Genomic DNA, 21,650 nt, shown 5'->3' on the forward strand with positions numbered 1-21,650 from the left:
AGCTGAGGGTCTATATTATGCAGCACAGGTGATTGTGTTTTTGGAAAGAAACCAAACCAAAAGCGACAAAACCCCCACACTCACAATTTTTAAAAGATGGGAGCGCAATCATGATATAAAAGATGACCAATATCGACCAAAGTTACTGGTTACAAACATGACAATGACAACGCTTCCTGATCCCCAACAACTAGGGGCCACCTCCAAGGAGAGTGATGGGGAGGAGGTCTGGAACTGGGACACACTGGACAGGGGAAAACAAAGGCATCACTTCTCTCTACCATACAGACTGCAGCAACCAACAGCCACTGCAGGACTGAAAAACACACCCTTAAACCTGCTATCATCACGTTGGTTCCAACTCACAGTGACCCTATCTATATATATGTAGGGCAGAGTGGAACTGCTCCTTAGGGTTGCCAGGATTGTAAATCTTTGCAGGAACTGACAGCCTCATCTTTCTCCCATGGAGCAGCTGCTGGGTTTGAATTCACAGACCTTGAGTTAATAATAGCCTGCCTTTTAACCCACTGTGCCATGAGGGCTCCTCAACACAGTCTTTGTTGTACCACGGAGCTGTACCAGGGAGCTGGTTCCAACTCAGTGACCTGTACAGGTTGTTTCTGGGGAGTTGCTGGTGGGTTTGAACAGCCAACTTTGTGGTTAGCAGTCCAGTGCTTACCGTACAGCACTACATCAGGATCCCTACATACTCCTAACATTGAGTAAATATGATAATGTCTGAATACCTTTTCAATATTTAAGAGAATGGAAAAGAGAATTGTTTGATCCTAAATTGGTAACACTGATTGATACTGTTAGTGCCACTGAGCTGGTTTGACTCATAGCGACCCTATGGATAAAGCACTGGATTACAAGATCGGCAGTTCAAACTCACCAGTCGCTCCTCAGAAACCCTATACTAGGTGGCTATGAGTCAGAATCGACTCAACGGCACTTAACAACAATAGGGTTTCCAAGGAGTAACTGGTGCGTTTGAAACTCTGACCTGTGGTTAGTGTTTCTCGTGCAGTGCTACACCAGGACCCCTAACACACTCTTCTTGTTGTTGTTAAGTGTCGTCAAGTTGGTTCCGACTCATAGTGACCCTGTATATGGTTTCCGAGGAGCAGCTGGTCAGTTTGAACTGCTGACCTTGTGGTTCAAACCGGCCTTGTAGTCTAGTGTTTATCCTACAGTGCCACACCAGGACTCCAGTTCAACTCATGGTGATGGTGGCGGTTGTGCACTGTCGAGTAGACTCTGACGCAGAGCGTCCCTGTACAGGGTTTCTGAGACTGTAAATCTTTACAGGAGCAGAAAGCCTTGTCTTGCTCCTGTGCAGCAGCTGGTAGTTTCAAACTGCTGACCTTGCAGTTAGCAGTCCGATCCATAACCCACTACACTACCACTACGCTACCAGTGACCCTATGTAGGGTTTCCAAGGAGCAGCTGGTGGGTTTGAACAGCTGACCTGTAGCTAGCAATCCCGTGCTTATCCTACATGCCATTTAATTAAGGGAAGAGTCCTGGGCACTTTGGGTTTATTGGGCAACATGTCTTAAGAAAGAAGCGATGACCATGGGTAGTCTGGGTAATGCCGTTTAGGAAGGCGGGAGAGCAGCCCTACCGCAAGGCCAGTCCCCTTTGGAGCAGGTGCTAGCTGCTGTAGCAAGGGTTAAAGGAGCATACTTTCCATCTCTCAAAACTCATCAGGAAACATGTCATTAAAATAAAAACCAGAAACAAAAGCCCTCTTTCCTACAGCACGCTTATTCTGGCCATCTCCTGCCCGGCTGCCTCCAGGAAAGTGACTCAAGAACCAGCTGGAGCAGAATGCAAATAAACCGGTGGGGGAGGAAGCTCAGCTCAGAGAGAGAGGAGGACAAAAAGGAAAAACAAAATACGGAGGAAAGGGGAAAAGGAGAACAGAGATGCAAGAGTGCAGGCAGTCCCCAGGTTAAGAAAGGGATTTGTTCCTGAGTCTTGAAGTCTTTAACTGGAATGTGTGCATGCATTCAATTCTTATTTTAGCCTCACTTTAGTGCAAGAAAAGGCTTGAAGCCCTTTCAAGGACTTAAAAAGTACAAGTGCAGGGAGTGAAGGCGATTGTGATCATCTGTTGTTGAGTAGGGCTGGTTCAATCATTTCAAAAGGAGGGCAAATTGATAAAACATTAAAGGGCAAGTGGGATTGCCTGCCAGTCAGATGCTCCTAACCTGTAATCAGGTTTTCAACAAGTAAGAGCCAGTCCAGGTACATCACTATGTTTTCATTTCAATAAGACATTTGTAACTCCAGTAGGGACAGATACGGTCCTTTGTTGTTGTTGTTGTTGTAAGTGCTAAGTCAGTTCCAACCCACAGCAACCCTGTATTGTATTGGGTTTCCGAGGAGGAGTGGCTGGTAGGTTTGAACTGATGATTGTGAGGTTTAAACTGACCTTGCGGTCTAGCATCAGGACTGCAGTGCCACACCAGGACTACAAATAAGGCCCTTGTTGTTGTTGTTAAATGTTGTTGAGTCTATTCCGACTCATAGTGACCCTGTATAAAATTTCCAAGAAGCAGATGGGTGGGTTTCAACTGCTGACTTTGTGGTTCGCAGTCCAGTGCTAATCTTACAGCACCACACAAGGAGTCCAAAATAAGGTCCTGGTGGAGGTGGTGATGGTGGTGGTTATATGCCATGGAGTCGGTTCTGACTCATAGCTAGCCTGCATAGGGTTTCTAAGGCCGTAAATCTTTACAGGACCAGAAAGCTTCCTTTCTCTGGTGGAAAAGCTGGTAGTTTTGAACTGCTGAACTTGAGGTTAGCAGCCAGACTCATAACCACTAAGCTACCAGAGCTTCTTGAACTAAGGTCGTAGTTACTTAGAATTCTCTTTCAGTTGAAGTTTTCTTGTAACAGCAAAGTAGAATGTACACTGAAGAAAGATGATAAAAATGTAAGAAAAGGAGCCACAGCAATGACAACTTTTAATGTCTGTTTTCACAGCGAGGCCACTAAAGTCACATATCCCCAAAAGCAGGCTCCTCTCTAGGGTCCAGTGACCTCAGGCATCACTGGCAAGGACTAATTGCTGGACAGATTGACGGACTGTTGTGCAAAAAGCCTAGCACTAAAGACATTAGTTCGTGTTGCTATTTCTTGTTACAACTCATCTCATGTGTGAGGAAGTGTATGATAACCATCACCTTGGTTCAAGTCCTGCATTTCCTTTCATGGATGCAAGACTAATGAACCAGACATGCTCCCAGATGCACTAAGGTATAAATATTGACATTAACATTTATAGTACTTTATAAGCATGGAGGATCTGGCAAACCATATGAATAATCCATTTGAATAACTATTTAGACTAGTGAAACTAACAGCTTTGTAAGATTAAAAAAAAAAAAAAAAGACTTCACCCCTGACATGCTATGTCAATTAGAATCATCTCAGTTTCTGAATCTTGTAATGTGAGTTTGCTCTTTGCCTCTGATGCTTTTAAAGGACAAAGGAAAACAAAATAAAGCACAATCCTTTCTAAAAGAGATGATTGTGGTTCAGATACTTTAATGTCATCCCTTGTCACTCACATCAGATAACTTGGAATGATTTCAAGGCTGGCCACAGACGAGAAATGCACTCTATTTAATCAGACTCTATATGTATCTGGTCCACAGTGAATTGAAATGAACTAAAACACTGCCTTGGAATGTTGAGTGGCTACAAGAGGACTTCTTTCTCTTCACATGCCAACAGCAGGCCCCCTCTCCCTGTCTGAAAGGTTATTTCATGGCCTACATCATTTTCCATCAAGGTCAATCAGTGACTTGTAGCAATACTGATCCTGTGGAATAGTACACTACTGAGAAAGTCCCATATTATGTCAAATTATAAACAGTTGCTTTATTGTGGAATGAGCTGCCACTACTTCACCTGAACCTTGAAATATCAATGATGAATTACAATTATTTTATTAAATACAAAGAAAAACATCTGGTCTAAAAGTATCACTAAGCTTTTTTTTTTTTTTAACCAATTAGGTTTAAATGGGCTTCCTTTGCATCACATTGTGACTACATATTTAGTCTTTCATTTAATAAATAATATTGAAGCTGAAAGATTTTTTTTTCCTTTGTAGTTATGCATCATCAGTTTACCTGTGCAAAATCAGCAGCAAGTCGCATTTTTCCATTTTGACCAAGAGGTCTTATGAGACTGGCATTGCGGACAAGAAGTTCAATTGCTCTATGGGCAATAGCTTCAGTATTGTCAAAGACAAAATCCGAGCATTCAAAGTGTTTAAAGTAGTCACTCATAACTCTGGCAATGAAACCTTGTAGCTCCTTCATATACAAAGAACAAGGTACATCCATTGTTTCTGAGCTGGACCTGCAAAAGGAAAAAGCAAAAGAAACAAACAAAAAAGGCCAGTGATTTTCAGGACCAATGCACTAAGCGACGCTATTGAATTTTTTCTTTCCTCTTCTACTTTCTGTATTTCAATTATGCATACTTTTCCCCCTTAATGATATAAAAAGCATAATTTGTTTTTGCTAAGAGTTAAGGAACATAAAATGATGTTCAATTTTATTCTAAAGAGTGTTTTTACATGCTGGGAGGATCACTGAAAAACATTTAGAAACCATTTGTCAAAAGATTAAGGATGGAATAGATAGCCATATATATCCCTTGGATAATCCAAGTGCCGTACCCACTGTATGATACCCCCAAGGTCTCTCTCAGTCTTACAACATTTAATCGACTGGTAAATGTTTTGCCCATTAAGTGAATTAATACATCAATACTAAATCCTGAGATCACATTTACGCTGCCTGCACCAAACAACGTCTTGGCAAAGGGAACTCGATGGTTGTGCTATTTAATCTCCTCAGTCCAATACCAGAATCCTGACTATGGAGTTGGTTACATAACAAAACACGTGGTATACAATTTTTTCCTCCAGATGATGAGGTTTGGATCAACAGATGATGCTAGCTGATGCTCCATGAAATACTATTTATAATTTATAAATGTTAATAATTGTTCTCTAAAGAATATATAAAAGAATGTGAAATATTTATAGGAAAGAGTTATACCAAAATTAGAAATCACCTCATAGTAATTAGCTAATCAGATGATATCACTGGCTCCATAATGCTGAATCTTTAAATAATGAAGTGTTTCCATATACTGAGAACGACATAGAGAACCAGGGATGGTACAGGGAAGAGCAACAGCTCTGAGTAAAATGTCTGCAGCAAGAGAAGGAGTTGAACCTAGTTGTTCTCAGCACAGCAGTCGTTACTTTAAGTAGGGTACTGCTTTGGATAGCATTGTATCCCCGCAAATCTGTGTTCTAAATTCTAACCTCTATACCTGTGATTAGGAGCCCTGGTAGTGCTGTAGGGTAAGCACTGTACTAACTGCAGCACTGGCAATTCAAACCTACCAGCTGCTCTGCAGGAGAAAGATGAGGCTTTCTGCTCCTAGGAGACCCTATGTTGTTGCTGTTGTTGTTGTTTATTGTTATCGAATCTGTTCCGACTCAAAGCAACTCTGTATAGGGTTTCTGAGGAGCGGCTGGCAAGTTCGAACCACTGATCTTGCAGTTCAAACTGACTTTGCAGTCCAGTGCATTAACCCACAGCGCCATACCATCGAGTCGGTTCTGACCCATAGCAACCCTGTATAGGGTTTCCAAGGAGTGGCTGGTAAGCTGGTAAGCAGAACTTGTGGTTCAAACCGACTTTGCAGTCCAGTGCATTCTGAATTGGCACAATGGCAATGGGTTTAGCTTTCTGACCTGTGGTTAAAATCCCTTTTGGTAATGGGTGACTTCTGTTATGCTAATGAGACAGGACCCAAGGTGGTGGTGGGTGTGTCTTCAGTCAGTCTCATTTGACATGTTGTTGTTAAGTTCAGTCTAGTTAGTTCTGACTCAAAGTGTCCTTGTATAGGGTTTCCAAGGAGCAAAAAGTGGGTTTGAACTGGCAATCTTCTGGTTAGCAGTCCAGTACTTATTTTACAGTGCCACACCAGATATAAGAAATTAAAACACCAACAGAAGCAGAGATGGGGGAAGAGTTATCTCAAATCACATGAAAATTGTTCTGGAGCAGAAACGCAAGCAGACAAGGAGCTGCCTCTAGACTCACACAGAGAGAAAGCCTTCCCCTAAAGCCTGAACCCTGAATTTGGACTTCTGGACTCCCAAACTGTGAGAAAATAACTATCTTTTAGTTACAACCACCTACTTGTGGTATTTCTGTTATGGAAGCACTAGAGAGCTCACCCAGATGCTAACCAGAGGTCCTCCATTTCCCGAAACAGACTGAAATAGAGAAATGAGGTTTACATTCCAGCAGGAAGGGATTTGTTTAGGAGTAAGAAAGTGCACCCTAACAATGGCAACGTCTCTGACAGGTGCACAGGGGAACATCTCTGTTTCCCTTACCCCAGGATAGAGTGCTGCCTGCAGTCTTCAAGTGCTTTGGTTTCTCCAGATCAGACAGACCATGGCAGGGCCTAGCTTTATTTGGGGTTTGTCAGCCTAAAGGCTAGGTTGTGGGTGTGGTGGGTGGAGCATGATGCCAATCTCTTTCACTTCTTATGCTGTATTAAAAGCAAAGTTGTTATCTTGGCAATATTGGGGATGATCGTCAATAGTTTTAATCTGGTCAGATGAAAACGTTCTTGAAGACTAGAAAATAACACACTAAAATAATTTCCATAATCATGTGTCAATGTAAGTAAAATTTATGAATTTTTTCTTTTTAAGTTTGTCTGGGAGACAACATGTTGAAATATATCTTATCAACTCTTTGTGAGGACTGTACGTTTTATTTAAATTTACGAGAATATAAAACGTGCTCAGTTTCACCAATTATGTCAAAAGATAAAGTGCAGCAGTAATTGTGCAGAAATTTCTCGGTAACGATAGCCTGCATACAGAGGTAGAAGGAAGAAGAGCTAAGCCACCGCACAACTGAAAAGTGGGAGCGCTCGTCTTCAAGTCATTAATCTGTGTGCGTGTGTCCTCTTTTCTCCTCAAAGGTTGTCATCCTTCACTTTAGGGATTTAGGGTCCTCAGACTTTTAAAGCTCCCACCCCACTCAAAACTGTAATAAAATGACGTGAGTCATTTTATATTCAGTGAATGGGTTTTAATCCATGTACTATGTCAATCAGACATTTACATTTTAAGTTTTCTCTAATTTGGAAAGAAACACAATGTTCCCATTACATACATTTCAAATACCAGGAAATTGTGCTGCTCTCTCATTTTAGAGAGCAGGAGATTCTATAGCCATACAACGTTACAGATTGGCCCGGGAGGTTTGCTCCTTTACAAGATGTGGTATGGAACCTCCAGGTGTTACTAACTAAAAGGTTGCCAGGTCACGTCCAGCCACAGGCAGCTCAGAAGAAAGGCGTGCTGATCTACTTCCAAAAGTCACTCATTGAAAACCCCATGGAGCACAGACACACATGCTGCCTCTCTGAGCCAGAACTGATGGAAACTGTTTTAAATTTTGTTTTGTTTTTATATGGAGGGCCTTGAGGGGCAGGTGTTTGTTATGATTTTTTGCAAGCATGGCCTCTGGGGGCTGGGCCTCTTATAAGGAGAAGAAGAGTCCCCACAAGTCAAATTATTCGACTTGACTTCTGGTCTGACACCAGCTGCAAATGCAGTACTTCCTTCCTCTGATCCTAACTACAAGAGTTAGGTCAGATCTCACAGGTTAAAAGTCTGTACAAGACCTCAGATACCAGCCACACCCTTGGGAATCCCCAAACTCCTCTATCTTTGGGCCTGCTGGTTACAAATTTGTGGGTTCAAGCATAGCAGTGGCTGTGAGGTTGGCACAGGACAGGGCAGGGTGCATATGGGTGCTAAGAGTTGGTACTGACTCGATGGCACCTCACAACAACTAACACCCTCTCAGAATGCCAGCTATGTGAGAATCTAAAATCGGAGGCATTTGGTCTGTGTAAGCAGAACCCTGGTGGCACAGTGGTTAAAATGTTCAGGTTTGAAGCCATATTTGGGAGAAAGATGTGACAGTCTACGTCCATAGACTTCCAGCCCTGGGAACCCCATGGAGCAGTTCCACTCTGCTCTGTAGGGTCAGAAGAAGGCAGTGGGTGCTGGTGTGTGCAAACAGAGCAGTCTGAATGCAGAGCCTTACCTCCATCTAAGAGTCTAGACATCCACGTTGAAGTGTAAAGTTACTTTTCTAATGGCAGTTTCTCTAACCTTTGTGCCGACCTATGGTGCTGTAAAATAAGCACTGGACGGTAAGTTCAGTTTGAACCACAAGGTTGGTGGTTTAAACCCACCAGCTGCTCCTTGGAAACCCTATACAGGATCGCTATGAGTGAGAACTGACTTGATGGCACTTAACAACAAGTAGTAGCTGCTTAGCAATTGAGAAAGTATCTGACCATTCAACGTAAGATAAGTCTTCAGAATTATCTCTTTTTTTGCCCCTTTCTCAGAGGCATTCACAATTGGTATAACTGGAAAATTTCTTATAATAAGAATGGTCATATACTTTCACTTTTGAATAAAATTGAGTTTTCTCCTAAACACTGGTAACCAGCAGTTCTACGTTCCTATTGTCTTCTGAGTTAAATACTATTGCATTTTTTTAAAAGTCACTTTACCCTTCTGTGCTTCATACCATTATTAAAAATGTTAAGTGACTTCGAGTCAGTTCTAATGGCTGCTGAGTTTGAACCCCCGAACTTGTGGTTCAAACCAACCTTGCAGTTGAGTGCTTATCCTACAGCACAACACCAAGACAGAGACTGGTTATTTGACACTACGTAAATTACACGATTATAGGATAAACTAAAGGAGAGTGAAATAATTACATGATCAATTTTCCTACAAACAGCTAAACTAGTGGCTGAAAATTTAATAAAGTGGATATTCTTTTAAACAATATGAATATAAAAGAAACAATTTCAAAAATAGCAGCTAAGAAAATGTACACAGTTAAGTTTAAAAAACCACTCTAAGCATTTGTAAATACTATTGCAAATTCTCCATAGACACTTTTCCAATACACTGAGCCAAAACCGTTTCACTCTATTTTTAAAGTTTCAATAAACACCATGGGCTACAAACTACGATTCCTAGTCTCGAGATAAAGTGCCCATGTGAAACAGCTACAGAATAATACCAAATGTGTCGATGGCTCAGGTGCCATCACCAGATTGAACTGCCATGGAAACTCTGAGAAAGGAAACTCAGTCCTGGGGGCAGTGGGTCTGGAGCCTTCCCTAAAAGTCGGAGCTGGACTTGGAGAAGTAGAGTGGCAGAGGCAGGATGATTCCTACAGGGACAGTCAAGCCTGTGCCAGGGGGAGAGCAGGATGTTTGTGAGCAGCAAGGAAAAAGACTGGAAAAGGAAGACAGTACAAGCTTCCAGAAGTCCTGAAACACCAAGCTGTGTCCTGCAGACTTGAATGATGTTATGTTTCAATGAGAAGAGAGGAATGATGAAAACAAGAACTGAACATTTTAATCTGCTAATGGCACTCACAATAGATAAAGCGGGAGAGGTTGGAGGCCAGCCATACCACAAGAGGAACAGGCCCTAGATGACAGGAGGCTTGGGGAGGCAGGATGAAGGTGGGGACGAAAGACAAAGGCAATAAAGGTTAGTGGAATTTTTTTATGACGAGTTGTTACCCAGAAAAATCTTCTTGATGCATGGTGATGATTATGGCTTCTATGGCATCTCCCACTGAAGTCAGTAAGGGCTGCACAGCATTTCCCATAAGAGCGTGGATTGTCTGCAAAGAAGAAAGAAGGGGAGGCAAATGAAGAAAAGCCAACTCAAAGGGATCTGAGGTCAGAGAAGCATTTTGACAAGTTTTCACTTTATATCAAATTCAGGGTTACATACTTGAACAGCTTTACAGAAAGCCTCTCCAGTCCCTAACTGCTTTGGAATACGGCACTGGAAATGTTCAACTCCCCCACTTCTCCTCCTAACTTCCCAATAGGTGTAGTGGTCAACTGAGCCCCTTGGGGAAGGGAAGAGAGATGGTGAGAAACAGGGAGGAGAGGCACTCTGGAAGTAAAGATCAAAGGAACATGTGTTGTGTTTTGTTTTTTCCTTTAAGTTTCCCTAAAGAATGAGGCAAGAATAAAAGTATTCTTTAGAACCTAGAAGAACATTGTATGCTTTTTACCAAAATGAATACAATAAATATACTGGAAATTCTTGTAGGGCAGAGCAGTTGGCATTTCATGAATTCAGTTGCTATTTAGAGTTCTACAGCAGTGAGTCTCAAGTGATTTTGTCTCCCAGAGGACACTGGCAATGTTTGGAGATATTTTTGGTTGTCAGGGGGATGGGATTTGGTACAGTATTTAGTAGTAGAGGCAAGAGATGCTGCTAAACAGCCTACAGTGAAGATGACAGCTCTACAACAAAGAATTATCTAAGGTAAAATGTAGTGATGAGGTTGAGAAATGTTGTGCTATCTATGTTGTTGTTGCTAAGTGTTGTTGAGTTGGTTCTGACCCATAGTGATCCTGCATAGTGTTTCAGAGAAGTAGCTGGTGAACTTGAACTGCTGACCTTGCAGATCAAACCAACTTAGAGGTCCAGCACATCAACCCACAGCGCCACACCAGGACTATATATGGTGGTGGTGGTGTGCCGTGGAGTTGGTTCCAACTCATAGTGACCCTGTACAGTGTTTCCAAGGCTGTAAATCTTTACAGGAGCAGAAAAACTCCTCTTTCTCCCATGGAACAGCTGTTAGTTTTAAACTGCTGACCCTGAGGTTAGCAGCACGACTTATAACCACTACACTACAAGAGCTCCTTAGGACTATATATGTTGTTGTTGTTGTCAGATGCCATTGAGTTGGAACCGAATCATACCTACCCCATGTACAGCAGAATGAAACAATGTCCGATCCTGGGCCAACCTCACTACCGCTGCCACACTTGCATCCATCAATGCTGCCACCTGGCCAATCCATCTCGTTAGGGGTCTTCCTTTTCTTCTCCAAACCTCCATCTTACCAAGCATGATATCCTTCTCCAGCAACTGTTCCCTCCTGACAATATGTCCAAAGTCTGAGAGACCAAGTTTGGCCATCTTGGCCTCTAAGGAGCACTCTGGCTGCACTTCTTCCAAAACAGATCTATTGATTCTTTTGGCAGCCCATGGCACTTTCAGTATTCTCCTCCAACACTACAATTCAAAGGAATCAATTCTTCTACGATCTTCCTTATTCACTGTCCAGCTTTCACATCCATATGAGGCTATTGAAAACACAATGGCCTGGGTCAGGCGCACCTTAGTCCTCAAGCTGACATCTCTGCTCTTCAACACTTTAAAATGTTCCTATGCAGCAGATTTGCCAAATGCAATACATCATCTGATCTCTTGACTGCTGTTTCTACCAGTGTTGATAGTTGATCCAAGAAGAATGAAGTCCTTGACAACTTCAATCTTTCGCCGTTGATACGAATGTTGTTTATTGGTCCAGGGGTGAGGATTTTTGTTTTCTTGACATTGAGATGTAATCCATACCGAAGGCTGTCCTCTTAGATCTTCATCAGTAAATGTTTTAAGTCCTTTCAGCAAGCAAGGTTATATCATCTGCATATCGCAGGTTGTTAATGAGTCTTCCTCCAATCCTGACGCCATGTTTTTCTTCATAGAACTCAGCTTCTCGTATTATTTGCTCTGCATACAGGTTGAATAAGTATGGTGAAAGAATACAACCTTGTTGCACACCTTTCTTAATTTTAAAACATTCTGTGTTCCCATGCTCTGTTCGAACAACTGCCTCTTGGTCCAGGTACAGATTCCTCATGATACCTTATAGGTAGGGCATCTAAAGTAATGTTTTCATGGGGTAACTAAAGTTAAGTGAAGAAGATTTCCCCAAGTCATAAACAAGCAAGAGGAAGAGCAGGGTTTTCTAGGTATCAGAGAAATAAGAAGAGACTGAAGAGTACTGTGGAAGTATACAGACAAGGACATTTCAAGAAGGAAGGGTAGATTTTCCACTTCAGTATGAAGGAGAGTATCTAACTACAGACCTCTGCACAAATAACTCTGAAAAAATAGGAAAGGAAATAAAACAACAGAGTCCACTGGAGGATCTCTGAAGAAGGAACAAGATGCAGGTGGTTTTAGAGGGCTGCAGAAAACTCGAGCAACCAAGCAGACCAGCAAGAGGTTCACACTTTTGTGGCTTTGCCCTCATGGTGCAATTTCAAGGGCGGGTGGCCAAAATTTCAATCAACAAACAAACAGGATTTCTGTCTTTCTGTGCACAGAAACAAGTTTGAGCACTGGGTCAATCAGGCTGCTGAAGAGTGAGCGAATCTCAGGAAGAAGAGAGCCAAAGAAGAAAGCCTAAATCTGTGTTTAAACTCAGCACTAGTCTTCAGCTTACTTGTCAACCACGCATGTACAGAGTAAACTAAAAGTAGTTTGCAATTCAGGCTTAAAGAACTGAACTGAGATGTGAGGTATGACCAATTGCATATATAACAACCTACATTTTGAGTCTAATCAAGTTAATTGTCTTTAGAACAAAAACATCAACATTATTAGGAGCAATGTAAAACTTACTGATTCCACACAACATAAGCTTCACAATGCCCAGGATATAAGTGAAAATTCATAAATATACAAAGAGCCAGGGCATGTCACCACTTACTAAAAGAAAAGACACCAACCCTGAAATGACCCATATCAATACCTGTATTAAATGTTAGTGAAATAAATGCTCCAACTGCAGATATTTTCAGAATGGATAAAAAGGCAAGAACCACCTATGTGATGGATACTAACTGTGACAAAGATAACACAAGAAAAAACTACATATTGATATACACCAGTATCACTTACTAATACATAAAACATTCTTAACAAAATCTATATAAATGAAATCTACAAATACATAAAAAGTATAATAAATAATAATCAAGGTTGGTTTGATATTTGAAAATAAAATATTTAATGTACTTCATTAACAGAATAAAGAATAAAATAATACAACTATTTTAATAGATACAGAAAAAGCTACTTGATGAAATTCAACACCATTTATGACTTTTTAAAAAAGTTTCAGCAAACTAGGAATAGAAGGGAACTTTTTCAATCTGATAAATGTCACCTATAAAAACGTATAGCTAGCATCATACTTAAAATAGTAAAATAGCCAACACTTTCCATCAGATCAGGAGCAAGTGAAGGAGGTCGACTTGCCAGTTATATTCAAGCCTATACTAGAGGTCCTAGTCATTGAAATACACATAGAAAAAGAGGGCATAACAATCAGAAAAGAAGAAGTAAAACTGCCTCCCTCTGTGGTATGATGGTTTACACAGAAATCATTATAGTTGTTCTAAAATATAGCTTTGGGGAAATATAGAATAGGAAGAGAAGAGAGTATCTTGGGGGATGCCTTCATTTAAAGTATAGGTTGAGGATTAGCAAGTACCAAAGAAAACTGAAATGTCAGTCTCCTCTGCAAGAGAAAGTGTAACTCCTTTTCAACATCAAAACCAGATGATCTGTTGTATGTTCTTTACAAAGTGTGTCGTACATTTTTAAAAGATTTTAACTAGAAATAGATAAGATAAATATATTGGAATATAAGATATTCCCCTTTGTAGAACCTAAACCCACACAATAAGGGAGAATTAAATCATTACCCTACATAAATTTAGCAATTCAATCAGTATCTGCACAAGACAATTTAAGCAAAAAGGATCAAACTTACTAGGTTAAGGACCGTCAACACCTTTTACAACCAACATGGTTAGAATGAAATGAATCCAAATCATTAGTTAGTACTAATAATATCATACATGACATATTATATAATGTTCATAATATGTGATGATGAACCTATTGCCTAAAAAAAATAACTAATTTTAGATAAAGTCTTCATACATTAGAGAAGAAAAGATGATCACATATCTATTTTTTTTTCCAGTAACTAAAAAAAAGTATGCTTAATATCTTATCAAATAATAAAAGCCAATCAATTTGGGGCTGCAGCCATTTCTGTATCATAACATGCTATCCCTAATTCAAAATGATTTCCTGCTCCTGACAATTGTACGAAACTCAAAGTTCTCTTTTAGTCCTTTAAGTCAGAGGATTTTGTTTTGTTTTTACTTAATAGATCACAATGTTTTTATAATATTTAATATAATATAAAAGTAAACACTGTTTCACTGAACTCTTTTAACCTAAGCAGTTAAGTCTCTAACTGGCAGGGCTACTGCAGGAGGCCTGGGACTTATTGCCAGTCTTACTCAGTTCTCAAGGGCAAAATCAATGATGCTTCAGTAAACTGCTGAGCAAACCTCAGAGTCAGGGCTGGCGCCCAAAATCAGGGCAATTTTCCCTGCTCTGGCTCCAACTCCTGAGTGACGAACAATAGGAATAACCTATTATTTCTTGTGTTAAAAATACAGACTCAGAGAGCCTACCTTAGACTCAATCATAGTCTCTGGGGAATTTCTATTTTTATCTATTCCAAGTGATTTCTATCATTAGGCAAATTGAAGATCCTACTTTCATCTACAAAATGAAGTTTTCCAAACTATGGGTCATGGATCAATAAATCATTTTAGTGGGTCATGATCAGAATTTTAAAAAAGGTAATAGATCAATATATAAAAGTATACAAGAAAACATTCAAGTGTGCCTTTACTATGCTCTAGGAAAAGAGACGGATTCCTTCCTTTAGCTATACTGAATCAAATCCATTCATGTACATATAAATTTAGTGTCCTTACATTTTGTGCTTTTCATTTATATAAAAATCCTTTTTTTTCCTTTTTATTGTGAGTTGAGTGAAGGTATACAGAGCAGATCATCAGTTTTACATTCAACAAATCACAGACTTAACTTCATCTCTATTGCAATCTCCTCAATGTAACATCACTTAACCCACTTGTTCTCTGTGTGTCCATTCCTCCTTTCCTAACCCTTCTGAATTTGATCCTTAGGTCAATGTTGCCTTCTTTATTTCAGTGCTTTCTGTACTGTGCATGCCTCACGAGTGTTGTTGTCTTCCCCATACGTCTCTTTACTACCTGGCTGAAAACTGACACACAGGTGAGTTCCGATCCAGACCTGAAGGGTAACCAAGGGCCTCAGGGTTCTGACCAGTAAGCCTGGTCTTTTCTATGGGCTTGAGTTCTGTTCCACATTTTCTCCCACTATACACAGGACTTTCTAATGTGAACCCTCTTGGTATTAATAGCTGGGCATCATCTAGTTTTTCTTGTCTCAGGGTTGTGGAGACTGATATTCATGTGGTCCATTAGTCTATTGGATGAATTGATTCCAAACATCTTCAATTTTCATCACACTTCTATCCTCTAAGTGTCCTTAAGTTTTAGAGAACTGTTAAATTCCATCCAAGTAATATATGGCCAGCCAGCTAGACATTAACTTCAGAAGTTTCCTTTTCTTTTAGAATTTATGACATTGTACTCTTCCCAATTTTCTTCCCCTCTGTTCTCTTTTCATATCCATTTTACTCTTTAAAGTTAAGTGGGTTTTTTTTCTTGGAGTTCTGTGGGCCCCATCATTTTAAACTCTCTCTCAGTGATATAAATCCAAACCAATAGTTGACATCAATTTGATTTTGTGTATATATATTGTACCATTTTACAGATGCAGAAATTAAGGCAAGAGTGCTTATTAACTCTCTGAGGTCATTTAGCTAATACAGCTTAGGCATATTTTCATTTCCAGTTTGGTTCCAGAGCCCATGCTCTTAATATTATACTGCCTCTAGTAAGAAACACTGACAAGAGATTCAGTAATTAATGGATGGTGGTGCAAGATATGGTAGACATAAGTCTTTTGAGTCAATGAGGTCTGGATTTAAATTTCAGTCCAGCTGCTGACTAGCATTATGGCTGTAAGTTATTATTTCTAAGTCTTATGAATTGAGGATATTAATACATAACTTGAAAGACTGCCATAGGATTTCAGTATATTGCATACGCCTGACAAACAGAAGGTGCTAAAGATGTGGTGCTGCAGGATAGTACACTAGACCATAAGGTCAGTCTGAACTGCAAGGTTGGCAGTCGAAACCCATCAGCCACCCCTCGGAAACCCTAGACAGTGTTGCTATGGATCAGAACTGACTCGACAGCACTTAAGAAAAAATTATTATTAAAAGAATACATGATTTACTTTGTTTTTTAAAAGATCTGTTGTTGTTAAGTGCTGTTAAATAGTTTCCAACTCATAGCTACCCTGAATAGGGTTTCTGAAGGGTGGCTGGTGGGTTCGAACCACCAATCTTATGGTTAGCAGTCCAGTGGTATCCTATAGCACCACACCAAAATTTAACTGAAAAGGTCAATATAGTGCTAAATTTACTTATTTCTTTCAAAACTTCACTTTTCACATGGGATTCCAGGCTGACTCTAGTTTTCAACAAATCTTTCAAATGACAACTGTCAAATGAATATGGCTCTAAAACCCATCCTTTTAATAATTTCCTAACATTAGGGAAAGGGTACACTTAGATCAGTGTATCAAAACAATAAGAACATACCCTGATCTTGCATCTTACAAACAGAGTCTAAAGCAGAGTCTTACTATGTTGGCACTACTGTTTGCAAGATGTTTACCAGTTGCCAGTAGTACCCCACTCCCAGTCACAACAATGAAAACTGTCTCCAGATATTGTCAAATGTTCCATAGGAGAAAAAAATCTATCCTAGTGGATGACCACTGCTTTAATGTAATAATTCTGGGAGGCACTGCCGTAATACACAGTGAATACTTGTAAAACTCTTGCTTCTGTGTATTCAATCATCATAGGGGGACTGTCCACAGCAATGGAGTCTCTCTTTAAAACCATATAGAAATATAAATACAAACGTATCTTTGATAATTATCAACATGCTACTTTTGGCAAAGCTAGAGGATCCCGAATCATTTTTAAAATGTGAGAGTTCCCATTAAGCCAAACAAATAAATAAAAATTCACTTTAATCTTAGAGTAAAAAACTAAATTATATTCTTTTACCTTTAGGGCTGACATTATAGTTTGCTCAGCTGCTGGTGGGAATGAGCTCTGACTGGAAACCACCTAGAACAGGGTTTTAATACAGATATAGTTTTGCTTAAGTAATTTATTTTCACAATGTTAATTTTGATCATAACATAATAAAGTTGCTCTCGGAAGTTACATATCAAGTATCAATCATTAACATACACATTTTAAAAACTGACTGGAACTTATCAATAAAGATAGATTCAAAAAATAACCGTTAAGTACAAAGCAAATATATACTCAAAATAATTGAAATATGAAGACTTAATTTTCTTTTATTCTTTTTTGACAGGTTTTAATTATAAAATTTAACTGTTGTAGTTGTTGTTATGTGCCATTGAGTCAGTGCTGACTCATAGTGACCCTGTATAGGGTTTCTGAGGAGTGGCTGGTGAGCTTGAACCGCTGCCCTTTCACTTCAAAGCAACCTTGTAGTCCAGCGCATTAACTCACAGTGCCATACCAGAACTCCAAAGTTTAAGTGAAATAAGTATAATGCTAAATTTACTTATTTCTCTCAAAACTTTACTTTTCACATAGGATTCCAGGCTGACTCTAGTTTTCAACAAATCTTTAAAATACAACTGTCAGACATTTCCCTTTTTACAAATAAATTCTGACATAAAAAATTTGAAAGTATCAATAAAGGCATTTAAATCAGGCTAAACAGAAGACAATCTTTCATTGCTTTAAAGTAATGTTTTAGAGGGATACTTTAGAGTACTAAATGAAACAGAAAATACAACATTCAATTTTTTAAATTATTTTATTTTTCTGAGATATACCTGCTAGGAAACCCTACACAGGGTCAGAATTGAGTCGACGGTGCTTAACGACAACAACAATTTGCTGATACCCTTTAAGATATATTTTGCTCAGTACTTAAAACATACATTTATGAAATTCAAAATTAAAATGAAAGAATTTGTTAACATTTTTGTTATTCTGTCACTAATTATAGCTCTGCTGTAATTTACTACCATCCACATAACATTCACCTGTTTCAGTAAGTATAAAACACATACGTTTTACCCTTGACTCATTTGTTCAGTGAATGTGAACATGCCAAAACGAGAACCCACAGTTCATGCATTTTAACCCAAATGTATAGACAAAAAGTCACACAAACAATAAATGTCAGCAGGAAAGATAAAGCTTATTTTATAATCATCATGTTTTCATTGCTGCATTCTTTAAAAAACAAAACAGTAATACTATGTCATAAGCTGTCTAAATTTGATGTAAGAACAAACAAGAACCTGAAATTAATCAATAGTTTCATTAAAACCCAGCAAGATAAAGGTTACCTTTGTTACTGCCTGCTGTAACTTGTACAGTGAATTCACTACTGCCACATTTCTTCTTTGCCCTTCCGTAAGAGGGCCAATCACCTGACTTGCATCTCCTTGTGTGGAAAGCTATAAAAATTCAACACAAAAAGAAATGACTAATTTCAACAAGATGGCTAAGTCCATTCAATAGGAGCACTGTACCATTATTTATAATATTCTAAAGGTGAAAACAATCCAAATGTCTGTTATCAATAGATAACAATCCAAAAGTATCAATAGATAAATGGATAAACACACTGTAGTATAAATATACAATGGAATACTATTTAGCCATAAAGAGAAATCAAGTTTTGATACATGATATAACATGGATGAACCTTGAAAACATTGTAAATGAAATAAATCAGTCACAAATGAAAAAGAATTGCATGACCTCACTATTATGAAGCATCTAAATAGGTAAATGCATAGAGACAAATATTTATTAATAGTTAGCAGGAAATGAGGGGAAAGAGAATGAGGAGTGAGGGGGTACTGAAATTCTGATTAGGGTGGTGAAAACGTTTTGTGAATAGACAATGATGACTAGTATCACAACACTGTGAATGTAATTAATGTCACTAAACTATATGCACTTTAAAATAATTAAAATAGCAAATGTTATGTCATAAACACTGTATCACAATAAAAACTTTATACAGAAATTACTAAAACAATGGTTCATACACACACACACACATTTCTTTAAATGGGGAAGATTGTGCTCCTCTGACAAAAAGAATATTAATTGGAAATATTTAGGTGTAGTTACAGTTTTGATCTTTAGGCAATGCCAGGAACCCACATAGACTTAACACCGTGGATGTGGAAGTCAAATTCGTCTTGCACAGGAAGACTATCGCTCTTGATACTTCATAGCTGAAGAAGCTGGTGAGGCCCCCTGCCCAGTGTGTGCTATAATTTTGATACATTATTACAGTATTCTGAGGGAACACTTCCTGGGAATTGCCAGTAGGCTTTTCTTTATTCAAAAACTCTGAATTAACAAGGAAAAAAGAAAGGAAAGGAGGGGAGAAGGTATGGAGAGGAAAAGGAGAAAGAAATCTAAACCCCAAGTTTATTTATTTGAGAGAAAGCATGGATGATCAGTAAAAGTAATATTAAAGACTTGATACTCCTGAACTTTTATTTACTTCTCATTGCATTAGTTTTAGGAAAGAGGACACAACAAGCTTCAATTAATCTATAAAAGTTACAGTTGGAATTTGAGGGGGAAAAAATCCATATGCCAACCATTCTCAAATTGATCAGATTTTTATCTAATTCTCTACAGTATTCAATATGTAAAGATAAATTAATTGTGTTCGAGATACATGATGCAAGTAACTCTAAATTTGGATCCAGATCTCAAAAGTAAGAAAGACATGCCTTTTAGAAGAGCAGAAAGCAACATTTTCCTTTATTATAGGAGGCAAATCAAATGAGAGAAGTACTATTCTTTCATTTCTTTTTTCCTTTTACAAAAACAAACATAAACAACTTAAAAAAACAAAACAAAACTTTTCAATGTGAATTGAGTGAAGGTTTACAGAACAAATCACCAGTCCCACATTTCAGCAAATTACACACTTTGTGATTGCAATCCACTCCATTACCATCAGTTAATAGTATTTACCTCTATTCACTTTATTTCCCCTTCTTCCCAACCCTCACCTGCCCTGTAACCATCATAGAAGAATTTTGATGCTTTTGAGTTGTGGTGTTGGAGAAGAATATTGAAAGTACCATGGGCTGCCAAAAGAACCAACAGATCTGTATTGGAAGAAGTGCCGCCAGAGTGCTCCTTGGAGGCCAGGATGGCCAAACTTCATCTCTTATACTTCGGACATATTGTCAGGAGGGACCAGTCATTGGAGATGAGTATCATGTTTGATAAGGTGGAGGGTCAGAGAAAAAGAGGAAAACTCCCAGCGAGGTGGATTGGCAAAGTGGCAGCATCAATGTGCTCAAGCATGGCAACAATTGTGAGGTTGGCCCAGGACCAGGAAGTGCATAGGGTCGCTATGGGTTGGTAATAACTCAATGGCACCTAACAACAACATATATATACATATATACCAAGTAGAGGAATTGCTGGGTTATACAGTCCTGGTGTGGCGCTGTGGGTTAATGCCCTGGATTGCAAAGTCGGTTTGAACCACAAGGTTGGTGGTTCAAGCTCATCAGCTGCTCCTTGGAAACCCTATATAGGTTCTCTATGGGTCAGAACCGACTCAAAGGCACACAACAACAACAGTATTTCTGTTTCCAATTTTTTAAGAAAGTGCCATACCATTTTCCACAGTGGTTGTACCATTTTACAGTTCCACCAGCACTATAGGAGGATTTCATTCTCTCTACACCCTCAGCAGCAGTTATTTGAACTTTGTCATTTGTGTTGGAGTAAGAAGATATCTCATTGTTTTTCTGATTTGCATCTCTCTAACAGCTAGTGATTGTGAGCATTTATTCATATGTTTGTTGACTGTCTGAATGTCTTCTTTGGTAAAGTGTTTGTTCATATCCTTTGCCCATTTTTTCATTGTGTTATCTGTTTTCCTGTTGAGGGACTGAAGTGTCCTATACATTTGGGAGTGTAGTCCTTTGTCTGCTATGTCATTGTTGCCAAACACTTTCTCCCAGTCTGTGGGTTCTCTTTTTACTCTTTTGGTGAAATCGTTTGATGCACATAAATGTCTAATTTTTAGGAGATTCCAGTCATCTATTTTGTTTTCTGTTTGTGTGTTTCCAGTTCTGTCTGATAGTGTATTTATGCCATATATCAGAGCTCCTAAGTTAGTCTCTATATTTTCCATTAATGATCTGTATAGTTCTAGGTTTACATTTAGGTATTTAATCCAATTTGAGGTCATTTTTTTCATATCATATGAGATATGGGTCTTGTTTCATTTTTCTGCAAATGGGTTTCCAATTTTGCCAGCACCATTTGCCCATTTGTTGAAGAAACTATCTATTCCTCATTTAATGCATTTTGGTCGTTGTTGTTGCTAAGTGCCATCGAATTGGTAATGACTCATAGTGACCTTATGCACAACAGAACAAAACACTGCCCGGCCCCAGGCCAACCTCACAGTTGTTGCCACACTTGAGCCCACTGATGCTGTCATTGTGCCAATCCATCTCACTGAGGGTCTTCCTCGTTTTCTCTGACCCTCCACCTTATCAAACATGATGTCTTTCTCCAGGGACTGGTCCCTCCTGACAATATGTCTGAAGT

The 21,650-nt window shown here is 39.1% G+C and overlaps 1 protein-coding gene across 1 annotated transcript in view; it reads right to left on the reverse strand.

Moving 5' to 3' along the window:
• COG5 (component of oligomeric golgi complex 5) overlaps positions 1-21,650 on the reverse strand; it is a 343,779-nt gene that overhangs the window by 30,565 nt on the left and 291,564 nt on the right. The window contains exons 17-21 of the mRNA XM_006859350.1: positions 18,389-18,499; positions 17,055-17,117; positions 9,694-9,797; positions 6,128-6,133; positions 4,152-4,383 (exon numbers count right to left, since the gene is read on the reverse strand). Coding sequence (XP_006859412.1) covers positions 4,152-4,383; positions 6,128-6,133; positions 9,694-9,797; positions 17,055-17,117; positions 18,389-18,499 — 516 coding nt within the window. The remainder of the gene's footprint in view (positions 1-4,151; positions 4,384-6,127; positions 6,134-9,693; positions 9,798-17,054; positions 17,118-18,388; positions 18,500-21,650) is intronic.

The sequence above is a fragment of the Chrysochloris asiatica genome, unplaced genomic scaffold (assembly GCF_000296735.1).
Source record: "Chrysochloris asiatica unplaced genomic scaffold, ChrAsi1.0 scaffold00032, whole genome shotgun sequence".
NCBI classification, from domain to species: Eukaryota; Metazoa; Chordata; class Mammalia; order Afrosoricida; family Chrysochloridae; genus Chrysochloris; species Chrysochloris asiatica.